Source organism: Oryx dammah, unplaced genomic scaffold, assembly GCF_014754425.2.
Source record: "Oryx dammah isolate SB20612 unplaced genomic scaffold, SCBI_Odam_1.1 HiC_scaffold_2, whole genome shotgun sequence".
Taxonomy (NCBI): Eukaryota; Metazoa; Chordata; class Mammalia; order Artiodactyla; family Bovidae; genus Oryx; species Oryx dammah.
This window is the reverse complement of record NW_024070186.1, coordinates 182,660,600-182,679,289: the sequence shown is the minus strand read 5'-3', so window position 1 is coordinate 182,679,289 and position 18,690 is coordinate 182,660,600. Positions and strand designations below refer to the sequence as shown.

Below are 18,690 nucleotides of genomic sequence, written 5' to 3'. Positions count from 1 at the left end.
AACCCACTCCAGTATTTTTGCCTGGGAAATCCCATGGACAGAGGAGCTTGATGGATTACAGTTCATGGGGTTGCAAAAAGTCAGACATGACTGAGCAGCTAAACGACAACTGTTAATTTCACACAAATTTAGTTTTCCCTTTGAGTGTATCTACTGAGTTTGACTATATTTATGAGTTTTTAAAGTCATTGCTCTGTATATTAAAATGCATATATATTTAACTTTTCGAGTTGACATATTACCACGTCAAGTGTAGTATAGAAGCCTCACTACTCTTTTGCTCTCTCTTCTTGCATTGAGGTTGCCATATATTTTCCATCTGTGAGCAGTGAAAATCCCATCAGACAGTGTTCTGTTTTTGCTTTCATGCAGCATTCATATTTTAAAGATCTTAAGAGAATCAACAGAGAAGCAGTTGTATTTACCCAGAGATCTGCCAGTTCTCCTGCTTTCCCTTCATTCTGAAGTTCCATGTTTCTGTTTTAAAATTAACTAACTAACTGATTAATTCTGGGGGGCTGCACTGGGTCTTCGTTGCTTTCTCTAGTTGTGGTGATTGGGCGCGCTCTTCGTTGCAGTGCGCAGCCTTCTCATTGCAGTGGCTTCTCTTGTTGCAGAGCAAAGGCGCTGGAGCACGCAGAGTTCAGTAGTGATGGCTCGTGGGCTCAGTAGTTGTGGCGCATAGGCTTAGTTGCTCCATGGCATGTGGGATCTTCTCGGACCAGGGATTGAACCCGTGTCCTCAGCATTTGCAAGCAGATTAAAAAAAAAAAAAAAACTTAAAAAAAATTTTTATTTATTTAGTTTTGGCTGTGTTGGGTCTCTGTTGGCGCGAGGGCTTTTCTCTGGTTGTGGCAAGCAGGGGCTGCTGTATAGTTGTGGTGCATGAGCTTCTCCTTGTGCAGCTTCTCCTTGTGCGGCTTCTCTTGTTCCAGAGCACGGGCTCTAGAGAATTCGGGCTTCCTTAGTTGTGGCATGTGGGCTCAGCAGTTGCAGTGTCCTGGGAAAGGCAGGTTCTTAGGCACTGGACTACCAGGGAAGCTCCCAGGTTTCTTTCTGATTATCGTTTACCTTCTTGATTAGCCAGCTCGGGTTGCCATAATGAAATACCACTGACTGGGGTGGCTTAAACAATAGAAATTAATTTTCTCTTACATCTAGAGAATGGAGGTCATAGATGAGGGGGCTGGTGGATTTGGTTTCCGGTGAGGGCTCTCTTCCTGGCTTGCAGACGCTGCCTTCCCTTCGTGTCCTCACGCGGCCCCTCTTCTGTGCTTGCACGGGGAGGAGGGAGCATGCGCACACTCCACTCCACTCATGTCTCTTTCTCTTCATGTAATTAAGGCCCACCCTGCCCTTATGATCTCACTTAACTTTTATTGCCTTTCATAGGCCTTATTTCCAAATACAGTCATACTGAGAGTTGGGGGCTTCAGCATACGAAGTTTGAGTGGACACAGTTCAGTCCAAAACACCCTTCAGCTGAAGACCCTCAAGAAGGATGCTTAAAATAGCTTGCTTTAAAAATCTTCGATAATTCCAGCATCTGTGTCATCTGTGACAGTTGGCTGATTGTCTTTGCCTTGACAGGTGTTCAGTGTCTTCTCATTTTTTGTATGTCAACTATTTTAGAGCCCTGTACATGTTTGTTCTACCAGCTTTAACAGTCACTGTATGGTCAAAGGTGGGTGCTGAATCTAAGACATCACACCCGTGATTCAGGCAGCAGGAGCAGAGGGGAGAGGTTGGACAAAAGCAGCTTTTCCAGAGGCCCCACCAAATAACTTCTTCTAAAATTTCCTTGACCACTCCTGTCTGCAGAGGAAGACTGGGAAACATAGTCTTTCATTTGGCATCAGGGCCTCGTGTTCTCTTACTGGGGAAGAAGGGTGTTGGGTAGGCAAATGACAAATATAAGCTCTAGGCTCAAGTGTTTGAACTTAGCCTTTTTCTAAAGTCTACTGAAGTGGGATTTTGATTCTGTTTGCAAGTTTTCCCACAGATGTTGCCTATTTTATTAGTGATTTTTCTCTGCTAACATTCTCCTCTGGGCCATCATGCCTAATTACTTACCTTGTCTAGCTTGTTAAGTTATTTGCAAATAATGAGGGACTCTTTGAGGGATTGAGGGGGGACAGTGTCTCTGTCTCTGATGAAGAAATGAGCTCCTGTGCCCACAGAGCTCTGAAATGTGACATTTCAGGAGGATTTTTAAGTAGTCTTTAGACCATACCTCGGAGAAGGCAGTGGCACCCCACTCCAGTACTCTTGCCTGGCGAATCCCATGGACGGAGGAGCTTGGTAGGCTGTAGTCCGTGGGGTCGCTAAGAGTCGAACACGACTGAACGACTTCACTGTCACTTTTCATTTTCATGCATTGGAGAAGGAAATGGCAACCCACTCCAGTGTTCTTGCCTGGAGAATCCCAGGGACGGTGGAGCCTGATGGGCTACCGTCTCTGGGGTCGCACAGAGTCAGACACGACTGAAGCGACTTAGCAGTAGCAGACCGTATCTACAGTCTCAGCACAGGGGTTGTAACTCTTAGACCGAATGAACTGTACTTGGTCTTGGTATTAGATACCTTTTGGCTTTGATTGTCTTATTGTCCTGGTACTCCCGGTATAAGATGAGGTGATTGATAAGTGAGAGTCTTGTCAGGAAAACAGAAATTACACTTACTTATTTTAAGAATTCAATGTAGGAAATTGCTTAAACAAGTTTTAGAGGAGTGGAAAGCAAAAAGGGAACACTGAGATAACACAGATGATAGCTATAGGAAGCAGTTTCATCGCTAGGGCTGGGGTACCATGCAGAGGTGTCGGGGACATTGACTATCAGAGAGATGGCCTCCAAGCAGCTAGGAGTCAGATCTCTGAGGGGAGGGAATCCCCCAGTTGCACAGTTCAGAAGAGGGCCCCCAGGGCGCTGGGACTTAATCCTTTGAGGAGAGGTTGTAACCTGCGTCCTGTTGGCACCTCAGAGAGAGGGTGTGATTCGGCTGGCTTGGGGAGTGTGGAAGCTGGAAGCTGGAACCAATTATTATTGCTGTTACTGCCTGGGGACCATTGTTGGGGTGACACTGCCAGGACAGCAAGCCCACAGGAAGAGTGGGGTCCCTTTGCCATTCAGTTTTTCTCCAGTGTTTGATAGAGTCCAGCAAGCAGAGATGAAGCATGTTGTGTGGAGTCTCAGTCCCAGCATCACAGAGTATGGAGAGCGGACTGGTGCTGGGAGCTGAACCACCAGGGTGGGTGCTTTGCTCTGAGTGGGCCCAGCCCCGAACTTCTCGTAGAAACATTTCAGGAGATGTTTAAGGCAGACGTTTAGGCCACATGATTTGTTTTTGAAAGTTAGTGGCTTGTTGGCCCTTGTGGTAGCAACTATTACATATAACTTTGGTGCTGAGTTAGATTCTTATCACATGTGGGAAATATCCAAGCCTCCGGCTCCAAATGTTTCTTTGAGAAATTATTTTTAGACAGATCAAGGGGTCAGGGTGTCCCTAGACTTTTCCCATGTCTTCTTTTCGGCTTTAAGTGTTGTTAAAAGTTGACTAAAATTGAGGTTTTGGGGGAATGGGTGGAGCAGGCTCAAAGCCTGTTGGTGGTTTATGTGTAGAGAGAACATGAGGCGTTGAGTTAGGGAGCCCTGGGTTCAAACCAGCTAGCTTTGTGACCTTGGGCAGTTGATTTACCTTCTCTTAACTATAATTTTCTCATCAGAAAAGTATCAGTAATACCACCTACCCCTCACAGTTGTTGACAGCATTGAATCGTTGGGTTCCCTGGTGGTCTGGTCCTAGGGTTCTGGACTTTCACTGCCATGGCCTGAGTTTAATTCCTGCTCAGGGAACTGAGATCCCACAAGCCATGTGGTGCAGCCCCCCACCCCCCCCCCCAAAATTAAACCATTGAGTTAATTGATATTTATATATAGCACTTATAATCCTCAGGGCAACCACTGAGGAAAAAAAACTTTAAAATATATGGTAAAAGAAATGGCAAGGGAATTAAAATAGTACACTCAAAACTATCTATTTAACACAAAAGGAAGCAGTCCTAGCAGAAGTAAGGAATAAAAGATAAAACAGAGAGAAAACAAATAGCAAAATGGCAGAAGTCAGTCTTTCCTTATTGGTAATTACATTAAATATAAAGGCTTAACTTCCCTAGTTAAAAAGCAAAGATTGGCAGAATGGACTAAAAACATATGATCTGACTTCATGTTGTTTACAAGAGACTGACTGGAATTTTAAAGGCACAGATAGGTTTAAAGTAAAAAAAAATAGGAAAAGATATTCCATGCCAACAGTAACCAAAATAAAGCTAGGGTAACTACACTGTGTGTTGGGGTATTCTTAGTCACTCATTCGTGTCCAGCTCTTTGTGACCCTTTGGGATGTAGCCCACCAGGCTCCTCTGTCCATGGGATTTTTCAGGCGAGAATACTGGAGTGGGTTGCCATTGCTTCCTCCAGGGGATCTTCCCAGCCCAGGGGTCGACCCCATGTTCTATGTCTCCTGCATTGTAGGCAGATTGTTTACCCACTGACTATACTAAGTTAGACAGAATAGACTTTTAAGACAAAAATTGCTACCAGAGACAAAGGATATTATACAAGAAGGTGCCTGGAACATAGTTGAATAAGTCACACCCCTGCCCCTGTCCCACTGTCACATAGCATTTGCCAAACCATAAACTAAGTTTAGTTTAGATGCTTCTTGTGTGTGGTAATCCAATGTAGACGCCATTCCCTTCAGAATGCAGGGGGCCTTTTTGAAATCTAGGCTAAAAGCCTGCTTTCACCTGATGTTGCCTTTCTCCCTGCTGCATAGGTACGAAGATGCCCTAGTCCTCTTGCTGACGGAGGTGTTGAATCGAATCCAGTTCAGATACAACCAGGCCCAGCTGGAGGAGTTGGACGATGAGACTCTAGATGACGATGTAAGCAGCGCAGCCTCGTTGGCCTTAACCCCGCCACGCTGTGGTGTGAATGGAAATGGAGACTTGGAACCCATAGCTCTTTGCTCTGGAGACCATCTTTAAGCCAGAGCAGTCTTACGGTTTGAGTTACACATTTGAAATTTGTATTCTGCTGGTCGATTTGGGTTTATGAACTGTAAAAACATTTTACAGGCATTTACCTATATGGACTAGAGATGTAAGTAAAGAAACCATACATACAGTGAAAAGTGGTTTAGTAAGAACTTGGCATCCCACCTATTTTCCCCTGCCTTGCATCCACATTCTGGGCAACAAATATAAGCTAGCTGGATACTGGTAGAGATAGTTAGAGATACTTAAATGATAAGGCTAGAATAAAAGGACATCTCTTTTGACTATATATTATTAATATAAACTGATATCTCTTAAAATTAACCTTGAGTTTATTGATGCTGACATGCTTCACATTGGTAAGAAAAATGTCTTTGAGGATACAATTTCAGTGTTCCTTTTTCTTAACCACCATGCATTTAAACATTTTCAAGTCACTGTTATGGCTCTCAGAATAGCAGCCACTGTGCTGTGGTTAAGACCTTGAGGGTAGCCATATCTGGGTTAGAAACAGCCTTGTGCTTGGAACCAGATGGCCTAGATTTGACTGTGCAGCCTTGAGTACGAAGAAGGTAGCAGTCTGGTCACTGAATTTCCCTGAGGTTTAATTTCCACATCTTCCAGAAGGCAAAGGCTCTGTCTGAACTGACCTGTGTTGACGGTTATGTGCGGGCAGCACAGTGGACACAGTGGCACGTGCCTGGTGGGTAGTAGGTGCTTGGCAGCACTTGGTATACTTTAGCTTCACGTCTGTTACCTGTCTGATGTAAGCCGGTGCATCTCATAGTTTAGCCTGAATAAGAGGTGCTGTGAGACAGCTTGTTAAGCAGACTTTGATTCAGGCAGTGTGTAGGGGTAGGGGTGGGGGGGAGCATGGCTAGAATTTGCATTTCTGACAACCCCCCACCCCAGAAATGCCGATGTTGCCTGTTCATCAACCATACTTTGTGTAGCACTGGTGTGGCCGGTTATATAAGCTCAGGAATGGCCTGTCTCAAGGGAATGAATGACAAATTCCTATAGCTGGGATGACGGAAAGGGGACTAGCATTTATTTTACCAGTCACTTTTTAAAACCTCTTATTCCTATGACAGAGAGAAAAGTAGGTCATTCTATGTGAATCGTTTCCTTTTTGAGGAACCAGGTTCTTATGACATTAATTCATTGGATCAAAAACTTTTTTTAGCTTGGCCTTTTTAAAGTACCAAATAACCTGGTTTACTATTCCTTCACATACTTATGTTGGAGAGTGGGCTTGAGGTGGAGGGCAGACTGGCAGGAAAGCTGATGAGCCTCTGCCATTCTGGGAAGAGCTGATCCTTCTGTGTTTGCCCCACAGCAGCAGACGGAGTGGCAGCGGTACTTACGCCAGAGCTTGGAGGTAGTGGCCAAAGTGATGGAGCTCCTTCCCACACACGCCTTCTCAACACTGGTAACTCACCATTTGGAGGGGAGCGAAGAGCCTAATTATTTCCCTGCATATAGCATGAGTAGTAAGGCTTTTGTGCTCACCAGTCTTATAAAATGTATATATTTTAAACAGAGAATAATAATTACGATAACTGACCCTTGAATATAATGTGTTTAACATTTCCTCCCAGTATTTTAAAATGAGCTTTTGGAAGCTCTGTTTTTCTTTTCTAAACTCTTGGGTGTAAAATAAATTTTACTGATGCCTTTATGCTTTCACCAGTGGCTTACAAGTGGCCAAGCCAAGTGGAAGATTTATTTATAAAAATTACACTGTTGGAAAGTTAGCCTTTGTAAAACTCACAAAACTGTTGGCAGATTATTTGCTGGGCACTTTGTGTCTGTGTTTATGTCATAAGGACTGATTGCATTCACTAAGTGATGCTTGTTATTTGAAGGGATTTCGTTAAGTCCACGTCTCCTCTAAATGCAGGATAATTCACTAGGGTCGGGTTTGCATTGCACCGCCCAGCTGTCTTGTGTTCTCATGTGGAGAGTGCCATCTTATTTTGCCATTTGCCTTTCGTGGGGACCTGTCACAGTAACGTCTTAATTTTATCTTAATGGTGAGTTAGCAGCTTTAGGAAGAAAAGATAGAGCTCTGATTATGAAGGTCCTGTCTGCTAAATGAGTAAGGCAAACTGACTACAATAATTTGGCTGTCTCTTCACTCTATCATGCACTTTATAAAGGCTTAACTGTGCTTTTTTTTCAAGGGCAGGGTTTTCCTTGGACTTGAAGGGAGGTGGGTTCTGTCTTAGAGCTCTAGAAAGTATAAATCATTTGGGGGCTTGATATTCTCCTTTAAGGACATAATTGTCATAATAATCATAGTGCTTTGTTTAGAAAAGTATGGCACTAGTGCGTTATTTTCTTTCTTATTCCAAATATTAACTGGTGGTTTTAATTGTAGAAGACTTCTCGGGGGTGGGAGGTGCTGAAGGGTGCCACCTCTTAGCTGCCTGTAAAGGCTCCCAGAGAAAAGTTTTTTACCCTGCTCCTCCCACTACAGATACTTCTTTCAATGTTGAAATGCTGTTAAAATTCGCATTTATGTTTTTTTTAAATCTTTTGTTTCTTTGTTTTCAGTTCCCAGTTCTTCAGGACAATTTAGAAGTTTACCTGGGGTTACAGCAGTTTATAGTTACTTCAGGGTCAGGTAAGCTGTCTTTTATTTTCTAATTTAATGTTCAGAAAAAAGATTCTGAAAAATTATCCTCCCGGGAGGACTTGGGAGCAGCTCTGCAGCAGACGACCTGGAAGAGCCGATCATGGGGATTGTCAGCTTTCTTGTGTCAGTGTTGTTGTTGTTTAGTTGCTAAGTTGTGCCCAACTCTTTGTGACCCTGTGAACTACAGCTTGCCAGGCTCCTCTGTCCATGGGATTATTCTGGCAAGACTACTAAAGAGAGTTGCTGTTTCCTTCTCCAGGGGATCTTCCCGACCCAGGGATCGAACTTGTGTCTCTTGTGTCGCCTGTACTGGCAGGCAGATTCTTTACCACTGCACCACCTGTTAAGCCCTCCTGAGTCATTGGCTCTGACTGTAGCCATTTGGAAAGGCTTTGGCCTGCTGTTGGCAGGTTTCACCAGTTGGGGGTTTAGGGTTAGCATTTTGGGATTATTTTGTTAATAATAATAGCTTCTGTTTGTAGAAGAGGTATTGCATGCCAGGCACCATATTATTTGTTTTTGTTATTTAATTCTCTCAACTCTCCTGTGAGGTGTAAGTACTAATCACAGTTCTCTTTGTTTTACAAAAGAGGAAATTCATGTTCAGAGATGTTAGTTTACCCAGGGTTACATAGCTTGTGGTGCTAGTCCCAGGAGGGTATACTAGGAAACGATAAAAAGTTGAATTAGCCAAAATCTGATATTCATTCTGCCACCCGAAAGCACCAGGAACATCATTCTTGCAAACTTATTTGTGCTACAAACACACACACATAGGCACACACACAGACACATAGGAACTTAACCAAGTACTTGCAAACACACTTGTGCTTCACACATGCCCACCCACCCATATGCCCACACAGTTTTCCTTGCGGGAGTTACCCTGGCCCTGGCCAACTGCCCCTCTCTTGTTATAACTGCTGCTTCAGCCTGGCACACAGCTGCCCAGGGTACAGCCCAGCACCCGGATGAGCTTGTTATTTGTGGCAGAGCCTCCCCAAGAGGCTCTTTATGAGGCTGCCCTTCTTGGTGGCCTGTGACTGCTTGTTTCCATGACTAGATTAGCTTCTACCAATAAACAATCCACTGGGCCCCAGGAGGTTGACGGACTTGGCATGCCCCAACTCTAGACCCTGATTTGTGTAGATCGAGTAAAAACAACTTCTGTAGAACTTTAAAAAGACTACTTTTCAAAGCAAATGTGTCTGTATGATATGCCATCAACATTCATGGAAGTCTTTGGACTGTGTACAGATGCTGCAGATATTTCCAAAATCTAGGAAAAAATTCTTGGGGAAAAAATCATACTGTAATGGTTTCTCTCTCAGGGCTCTTGTTCAAATTAGAATATGCTCAGGACCCTAAAGTGGCACAGTGGTAAAGAATCCTCCTGGCAGTGCAGAAGATGCAAGAGATGCAAGCTTGATCCCTGGATTGAGAAGATCCCCTGAAGGGGGAAATGGCAAGCCACTCCAGACTTCTTGCCTGAAAAGTTCCATGGACAGAGGACCCTGGTGGGCTGCAGTCCATAGGGTTGCAAAGAGTCAGACTGAGCACACACACAGGATCCTAAAAAAGTTATTATTAATCTTAAAGATAAAATTGAGCATGTACTCTTTTCCTCCCGGAATAGATACCTAAAGTCAGTAGCTGACTTTTTAACATTACACTGAGTGTCTTCAGGTGGCAGTCTGCAGTGATTCCCAAGTTCTTTATCTCATAACTTAGATTTTCTCATCCTAGAAGGATAATCTGATTGATTTTTCCCTAAATGAAGTATTGTAGGCCTGCTCTCATCGCAGCCCATTTACTGTCAATTTCACAGTACGCTTGGCTCTTCCAGGTCATTTCTAAACCTCATCCCAAGCCCTGATCCTTGGGGCATATACTCAAGGGGCAGACCCTCTCAGGCCAGAGAAATACTTATTTCCTGTTTTAAAATGAGCTTTCTTATCCATGATGAAGCAAAAGCCAAGTTTCCAATGCAAAGGCTATTAAAAAATGGAAACTCTGAGTACGATTTGTTCCTTGGTTCCCATGGTCGTTTACCCCTCATATAACCTTCATGCTATATTAGTCAGCCTTATTGCCTCTTACCAGAAACCACGTTCTTTTCCCCAGTGGGTTTGGGCTCATTCCTTTCATTTGCATTTACCTTCTCCTGGCCTGAATTCTGGAGTGATGGAAGCCTTATTTTTTTTTTTTTTCCCCTGGCTATGTTTGTGAGGCAGATACAATCTTAGCTCCCTGGCCATGATTGAACCCAGGCCCCCTGCATTAGGGGCTCAGAGTCTTAGCCACTGGACCCCCAAAGAAGTTCCTGGGAGTCTTACTCTTTATTCAGCTTCTGTTGATCCCCCTGCTTCCGCTTCCTTGGTAAAGTCCAAGGCAAAACATGCCGTCACTGTGCCTCCTCTACCCCGGCAGTCGTCTTTGCCCTAGCTGGCTGTCTTTTGCACTGCTTGTGGTCTGCGTCACCCCCTCATCAGTCATTGTGCCCCTCGTGCTGCGTTTGTGTCCTTACATGTCCCGAAGGGTCTGTCCTGTAGGTGTTCGACTTCTGCTGCTGTTCACCGAGATCCTCCCCCATTGGGGCAATATTTCTGCTCCAAGCAGTCCTGCTCTTTTTTGTTTAGCTGTGCAGGCTTCCCTGCCTAAGAGATAGCTTATGATACAGACTTTTGAACTTAAATTCTTGGTTCTGCTTAGGTTCATTTATGACTTGTTTGTTCTCTCTGAATGGAATACCTTAAGTGCTAAGTTTTATATTTTTATTGCCCAGTCCACCACCACCCCCCACCAAAAAAAGACTGAATTTATTTAAAAAAATTTCTTTTAAAAATATGGATCATTTTTAGTCTTTATTGAATTTGTTACACAGCTGCTTCTGTTTTATGTTTTGGCTTTTTTTTTTTTTTGGCCCGAGGCATGTGGACTCCTAGCTCCCTGACCTGGGATCGAACTGACACCCCCTGCTTTAGACAGCAGAGTCTTAACCACTGACCTCTGAATTATCTTTAACATTAATATGTTGCTTTCCAGGGCAGTGACTTTCCAGTGAGCTGATCTTTTTTTTTAAGTTTTTTTTTTTTTTTTGATGTGGAACATTTTAAATTCTTTATTAAATTTATTATAATATCGCTTCTATTTTATGTTTTGTTTTGGAGTGGGGCTGTGAGGCAAGTGGGATATTAGTTCCCTGACCAGGGATTGAACCCACATCCCTTGTTTTGGAAGGTGAGGTCCCAACCACTGGACCGCCAGGGAAGGTCCCGTGGGCTGTTCTTTGGGTGTGGCTTAGGGGACATCTGTCGAGACAGCTGCAGGGTAACATGGTTTATGGAAGGTTGGACTTTGATGTGGCCATGATATCTTCTGTCTCTGAAACCTACACGTCGCAGTGTCCTCAGCTGCAGGTTCCACTGTGTGGATGTTCTGTGGTGTTGATGGGAGCGAGGAGGAAACTAAGCCTCAGCCAAACAGAATAAAATGTGGATTGATCTGAACAGCCTTTGACAGTGGGAACTCTGGCCTTGCCCCTCAGGTGGCAATGTGGTTACCTTGCATGATTTTGTGATGATGGTGTATGAGGTTTCCGGGCTGGGGGACAGGGCTAGAGGCTGGTCTGGGGTACTTAGTGCCTGTGCGTTTGGCTGCATTGCAGACACATCAGCAAAGAAGCAGCTGCCATTTGATTGATCTGAACCTTGGATGGCACATCGTGCTGAGTTGAACTCTATGAATTACCATGGTTCTGTAGGCCAGAAAAGGTCAAATAGCAGCAAATTGATGTGGTTCAAACCAATAGTTCAAAACACACACAGCAGTTCCAGGCTGTTTCTCATTCTAGGACAGCTTTTGTATCAGAAAAATTAGGGCAGGTTTAAACAAGAGTGATGAGAATGGCCAGGATTCTGCAGAGGGGGTGGGCACAGAAAACAGAAGGGACCAGGCGTGTATTTCAGCCAAGAGGAGATTTGCAAGAATGTGACCCTCCCTCCACATCTCCCCAAGACTGCCATGTGTCAGCAGGCTTAAATTAAGCTTATGTTTTGTTCTCCCCTGAAAGGGTGGAAGGGCTTCCCCGGTGACTCAGACAGTAAATTGTCGAGACTCGGATTTGATCCCTGGGTCAGGAAGATCCCCAGGAGAAGGGAATGGCAACCCACTCCAGTATTCTTGCCTAGAGAATTTAATGGACAGAGGTGCGACCAGGGGGTGATAGGAGGAATTATCAGGGAGACCCCTGTGTTTCTGACCAAGCTATCCAAAGGTGGAGGACTCCCTCAGGAGACATCAGGCTCTAGCATTCTATTGAGGGGTCCGGGAAGAGGCTGAGGGGGTAGTGCTGGGGAAGGCCATGCGCCAGATGTATGTGTGGATGAGGGGCAGAGGGGAAGAAGGCTGGCCCCATGAGGATGACTTTGAAGCTGTCTCATGCCCATCCATGAGGGAAACTTATGTAGGCTGGTGTTTTGGTTGGTTTTTAATAGAGAAACACAGGCTCTTTCCCTTCATGCTGAGAATTAGTACAGTGAAAAAGTTGAAAACGAGTTACCAGGGTAGAGCTGTGTGGGGTTATGAGGATGGGTGTGTGCAGGGAGAGGGAGGGGCCCCTGATGAGGAATCGGAACCCCTCTTCTGGCAGGTTTTGGTTGACCCTGGGCTTTGGTTGCATAGTGGTGGCCCTGGACAGCCTTGACGCTCGGAAGGTGTGTGCTGGTGGTGCTTTTCTTAACCGGGAGAGGAGGGTGCAGAGGCACCGCTCCCCTCACATGACTGCACGCGCCTACAATCACTGCTTGCTCTGTGTGTTCTGTGGGCTCCTCTGTCTTGCAGTGTGGGGTGCTCACCCTCTTGCTCTGACCCTGGGAGCTGGCCCACCCTCCTTAGCCACCCATCTCATGGCCTTCGCGGGGCTGCCTGCAGGCTGATCATCCTGCCGCTGGACGTTTCTGTGCCAAGACTATGCTCTCCATGGGGAGTGCTGCAGGGGGGCAGGTGGTTGGGCAGGTCGGGGCCGCTTTGCTACCGGCTCTTCCTCCTTCCTTTTGTCCTCTGGCTCCTCGGGGCGCGACCCACTGTCACAGTGCCCTGGCCACAGTGTCCCCCATTCCAGGCTCCTGTCCCCCTTTTGGAGCTGTCATGGGCTCTGTTCCAGCCTCATCACTTGGAAATCTATGTGGCGTCGAACTTGTTGACTCATCCCCCCAGCTCTTAGGTGTCAGCCCGCCTTCTTCCTCTCTACCGTGTTGCCTGTCCACGTGTCCATGCATGCTCAGTTGTGTCCGACTCTTTGTGACCCCCGTGGACTGTAGCCACCAGGCTCCTCTGTCCAGGGGATTTCCCAGGCAAGAATACTGGAGTGGGTTGCTATTTCCTTCTCTGGGGGAATCTTCCTAACCCAGGGACCGAACCCGCATCTCTGCATTGGCAGGCGGATTTATTACCCCCGCGTCTCTGCATTGGCAGGTGGATTTATTACCACTGAGCCATCAGGGAAGCCCCGTTACTTATCCTTTGTTCTTGTTCAGTTGCTAAGTTGTGTTCGACTCTTTGTGACCCCATGAACTGCAGCACTCCAGGCTTCCCTGTCCTTTACTATCTCCTGGAGTCTGCTCAAACTCATGTCCACTGAGCCAGTAATGCCACCAACCATCTTATCCTGTCACCCTCTTCTCCTCCTGCTCTCAATCTTTCCCAGCATCAGGGTCTTTTCCAGTGAGTTGACTCTTGGCATCAGGTGACCAAAGTATTGGAGCTTCAGCTTCAGCATCAGTCCTTCCAATGAGTATTCAGGGTTGATGTCCTTTAGGATTGACTGGTTTGATCTCCTTGCAGTCCAAGGAACTCTTGGGAATCTTCTCCAACACCACAGTTTGAAAGCATCAGTTCTTTGGCGCTCAGCCTTCTTTATGGTCCAGCTTTCACATCGTACATGACTACTGGCAAAACCACACCTTTGACTAGAGGGACCTTTCCCTTGAGAATCCCTTGAACCATATGGAAAGGCAGTTATCTGTAGTGGGAATTAGAGCATGTTCTTCCTGTTGAAAAATCACCTGAGGCGTTCTGTTTCAGGACCCAGGCTGAACATCACAGCGGAGAACGACTGTCGGCGCCTGCACTGTTCCCTGAGAGACCTGAGTTCCCTCCTGCAGGCCGTGGGCCGCCTGGCCGAGTACTTCACTGGGGATGTGTTCGCCGCGCGCTTCAGCGACGCCCTCACAGTGGTGGAGAGGTGGGTGGGCAGTTCCAGCATGGAACTCAACTTGCCTGCTTGTATGCGGGGCTGCGGTGGCCAGGCAGCTCTGCCCTGCGCAGGTGACTCGAGGCTCCGCCGCACACGGGGGTGTGGAGCATCACTGCCCTTCTCTGAACTTCATTCGGGTCCTGGTAAAATGGAGTGGACATAGTATCCTGTAGGTTTATTGTGAGATTTATATGAGGTAAGGCACTGAGCCTGGGGCCTAGTATGTAGCACACGGTAAAGATAAGCTGCGATTTCATGGAAGAGCTTATATTTAAAGACAGGAGTAACCTCAAGAGAAACCAGGTGTGGTCATAAAGAGACGTTAAGACAGCCCTGTTAATAAGAGGACAAACAAGTAGGCAGTCTACACTCTTGACCAGGCAGCCAGATGCCAGAGCGGTCTTTTTCTGGTCCTGTTAGAGTGGGCCTAGTTTTTGCAGTCCTCTTAGGGTCCTGAGGAGTTGAAGCAGGGCAGCCGCCAAGCCTGACTGAGGGGCGGATCCCCGCCTTCCCTGCACCGAGCTCCCGTTACTACTTCCTCGAGGGTCCCTCACAGGCTTTACGGCTGCATTTGTTGAGGTCCTCCCTCCCCCTTCTCATGAACTCAGGCACCTAAAACGTCATTTGCTGAAAATAAAAGGGACAGAACGTTCAGGTCATTTCATGGTAACCAGCAAGTAGATTAGATCAAAACCAGGTGGGTGTGGATCCAGCCCGAAGCTGAGACACCTGGTGCTTTCGTCGGCACAGTGGCTGTGTCACTGGTGACACACTAGGGGGAGCTCGGGCCCAGGCCTACTTACTTGCGTGCCAGGTTTTTCTTTGTTACTCTTGGCTTAAAAGCAGACATGACTGAGAATTTTAAATAAATCTGAAAATCCAGATTAATGTTAATAAGAAAAGCAGTATACAGTAATAGGAGATTTTAGAAAGTAATTTTGTCCATTTTCTTTCTATATTTTGAGGGACAAGTATTATCACTTTATCTGAGTAAACTGCCCCAGAGGGCGAGTGCCTTGCCTCAGACCATGCAGTGCGTGAGAGGCTGCACATGGACTTTTACCAGTTTCTTGAGCCCAAATGCTGAGCTCTCTCCAGACACAGAGCTTCTACTTCAAGCTCTTTTTCCTCTTCTTCCTACACTAGGCCTGTTTCCTCTGATAGTAGAAATAGAACATGTCTTTCTGTCTGAAGTCTATATTTTTTGAATTTAAACTTAAGCCATGTATTGTATCCGTCAGTCATTTCGGCTTCATAGGGAGGTGACTGTTCAGAGATTCTGGGTTGTTATTTTATAGGTCCTTATGTATATACATCTTTCTGCATTGCTTAAGTTTGCAGGCTTAGTAGTTAAACGCCCTTGGCTCTTTTGTCTTCACTTAGAATAAAGTGTGAGAGAAGCCTCCTCGTTATGGCTACATGATCTTAATAGCCACTGTCATCAGTAGCGTTCTTACTTATCGGTTACATGATATTAGTATCAAGACTGCTGAACATAGAAATATTAAAAGACACATTTAGAAGTTCATTTTTAGTGTGGAGCAACATTAAAGAATGCTGTTGAATGTAAGTGAAGAATATCAAGACACAAGCTGTATGCTTTCACTTCTGTGAGGTACTTAGAGTTGTCAGAATGATAGAGACAGAAAGTCATTGGTTGCCAGGGGTGGAGGGGTTGTAGAGAGTTACTGTTTAATGGATACAGAGTTTCAGTTTTCTTAGATGGAAAGAGTCATGGAGATGACGGGGGTAGTTGCATGTTATGAATATATTTAACACCAGTAAACTGTACACATACTGTATGAATGTAAACCAATTTAAAGAATTAAACACCAGGCACTCATTGGTGTATTACTTACTGATGGGGACTTTTTTGATGCCTACTTATCACCACCACTATACCCTGCTTCCTAGAACTTGAGATGGAGAACCCTTGACTCTTTTACTCTTTTACTTAGTTCCTGGCTTAGGGGAAGTACCTCTTTCTGACTGCTCTCCAACCCTGAATAACTTGTAACTCAAGCTTGTGGTTCTTTATAATAAAATCCTGCTTTCTGCCCCTATCAGAGAGGAATATTTTTCAGAATATGGACCCCATGCATCAGAGTCCCATGGTTGCTCTTAGAGATGCACATTTCCAGACCCCCTCAGAGCTGCAGTGTGCGTCTGTGGGGCAGCACCAGCAAGTTGTATTATAACTAGTTTCCCAGTTGATTCTTCGCTCAGTGAAGTTTGAGACCTTCTGCGCTGCTGGGTTGAGGGAGCAAAGCACACGCCATCTTCCCTGGCATGCCCCGCAGACCTGAGTCCAGGGTTCCTTACAGAGCAGGCACGGAGAGAACTTAGCCAAGTCTCTAGGGTTTTTTTTTTTTTTTTTTAATGTTTACTCAGGAGTGTCTCTAATGGAAGAGCAGTCTCTCATTTCCCAGTAGAGCTGGTCGTATTTAATGTTGATTCGTATGTAGTGAGCCCTTGGGAAACCAGTGGGCTCAATAACTTGCTTCGTAAAGAATTGTGCTGAAAGTTAAAAATACCTCAATCTATGTTAAAAACTTTTGTGTCCCCCCTTTCCCAACCCCATCACAGTGTTGTATCATGAACATTTCATATCTTCAGAAAGTTAAAAAATTGTGTAGGTAATACCCATGTACCTATCACCTAGATTCTACAGTTAAATTTTGCTGTATTTTCTTTATCATATGTCTATCTACCTGAAACATTTGTTTTTCCATTTTAAAAATTGTGATAAAGTACACATACAATAACAATTTCCATTCTAATCATGTTGTTGGATGTATTATATTATGTTGTCTGTTGGATATTTATATTGTTTTCAAAAAGTTTGAGACTGTAGGTAGTGCTTTAGACTGTGTCTTAGTATATAAATCTTTATGCATATCTCAGATTACATCTTTGGGATAAAATTGAAAACCTGGTCTTGATTCTTTTTTGATTGGAAAAAAATGTGTCTTCAAGACCTTTGTTGATACCTTGTCCATTTTGTTTGCTTTAGTCCACAAACTGAGTGTGGCCTCATTCGTACAATTCTTCTTTGCCAACAGATTGGTCAAAGTCACTTTGTATGGATCTCAGATAAAATTGTACAACATTGAGACTGCTGTGCCATCAGTATTGAAGCCTGATCTCATTGATGTGTAAGTATAGTTAGATGTTTGTGTATTCTCAGAAAGACTTGTTCTCTGCCCCCAAATGGCTTTATAGATAAAAAGGGACTGTAGTGGCTGTCGTGAAAAGATGAAAACCTTCCATCTCCAAACCTCAAGAGAGAAAGCTTGTGATATCTGGGGACTGGGGTGGCTGGAGTGAATGGCATTCATCAGGCAGATGAGAGCTGGGAGCAGAGGGTAGGTATATGGAGTAGGCATTATGGGAGGGAAGAAGAGCACATGCCAAGACACAGAAGTGGTGCAGAGTCGCACAGGTCGGGTGTGGGGAGCAGCTGGTGTGGTGGGAGGTGAGGCTGGATAGGCACGTTAGGACTGTTTACTGTGAATGCCGGGAATCGTGTCCTGGAGACCAGTGACTGAGACTGCACCTAGAGATTCTGACGATAGCAGGATGGTACAAGGCTTGGGTATTTGCACATTAAACAAGAACCCTAAGTGACTTTGAAGCCGGGCACCCAGGGACCACACTGAGAAACATTATAGACGGTGGGAGGCCATTGGGAAAGTGACATAGAGACGGGGTGAAGGAATGGGGACTGGAGATGGGGCCCTCTCCCAGAGGTCACTGCCTGGAAGGCTTGCTCTCGGCTGGACAGGCATTCTGCCCGATTCAGCCGTGTGCTAGCTTTTTAAAATAGTTTTATTGGAACAAAGCCCTGCCCATTTATTTACATATTACCTATGGCTGCTTTTGCACTGTAGTGGCAGAGTAGTTAAACAGTTCTGAGTGAGAGTGGATGGCCTATAAAAACAAACATTTATATTCTGACTTTTTTGCAGAAAAAGTCTCTGATCCCTGTTCTAGAGCATTCTGGAGCTTCAAATTAGATACATAGAAAAAGAGTCTCATTTACTATGGTGGTTAAAAAAGATTTTTTTTTTAATATTGCTCTCCTTTTTGAGAATTTAGAGAAAGCTTCTTCCAAGAAAGAGGCTAATTTGCTCATAAACATGCCTTGCACACAATTTTGGGAAGTCTTAGCATTCCTTTCCTTCAGGCTTAAGGAACTGTATAAATGTAAAAGATTGGCAGAAATTCTTAGACACCCCTTTCACAGGACAGACTTAGATGCCTTTCTCCTTTCTTTTTGTACTTTTTGATCAATGGATTCTTAAGATAAAATACAAAATAACTGTTTTGTCACTGTGAATAGCAAAATCCCCAAATTTATAGTTTCTTACTGTAAGGTATTTAGTACCTATTCTTACCTACCTTTTTAATTTGGAAAAGCTCAAATTTATAGAAAAGAGGGTAATAGGATGAATACCCATATACTATACTCTCAAGCTCGATTCGTCATTGACGAGTATTTTGCCACATTTGTTGTGTGTGTTTGTTTTCTCTGTTTTTGCTTCTCTCTGTATACACATTTGCATGTGCTTTCTCAGCGGCTCAGCTGTGTCTGACTCTTTCGTGACTCCATCGACTGTAGCCCGCCAGGCTCATCTGTCCATGGGATTTTTTCAGGCAAGAATACTGGAGTGGGTTGCCATTTCCTCCCCCAAGGGATCCTCCCAACCCAGGGATCTAACGTGTGTCTCCTGCACT

At 44.9% G+C, this 18,690-nt stretch overlaps 1 protein-coding gene across 2 annotated transcripts in view; it reads left to right on the top strand.

The window, feature by feature from the left end:
- XPO6 (exportin 6) overlaps positions 1-18,690 on the top strand; it is a 107,043-nt gene that overhangs the window by 68,832 nt on the left and 19,521 nt on the right. Inside the window, exons 10-14 of one of the 2 annotated variants that reach the window (XM_040258494.1) lie at positions 4,837-4,945; positions 6,399-6,488; positions 7,616-7,685; positions 13,782-13,941; positions 17,016-17,108. In XM_040258494.1, coding sequence (XP_040114428.1) covers positions 4,837-4,945; positions 6,399-6,488; positions 7,616-7,685; positions 13,782-13,941; positions 17,016-17,108 — 522 coding nt within the window. Of the gene's footprint in view, positions 1-4,836; positions 4,946-6,395; positions 6,489-7,615; positions 7,686-13,781; positions 13,942-17,015; positions 17,109-18,690 lie in introns of both variants that reach the window. The other variant, XM_040258487.1, reaches the window with a different exon arrangement.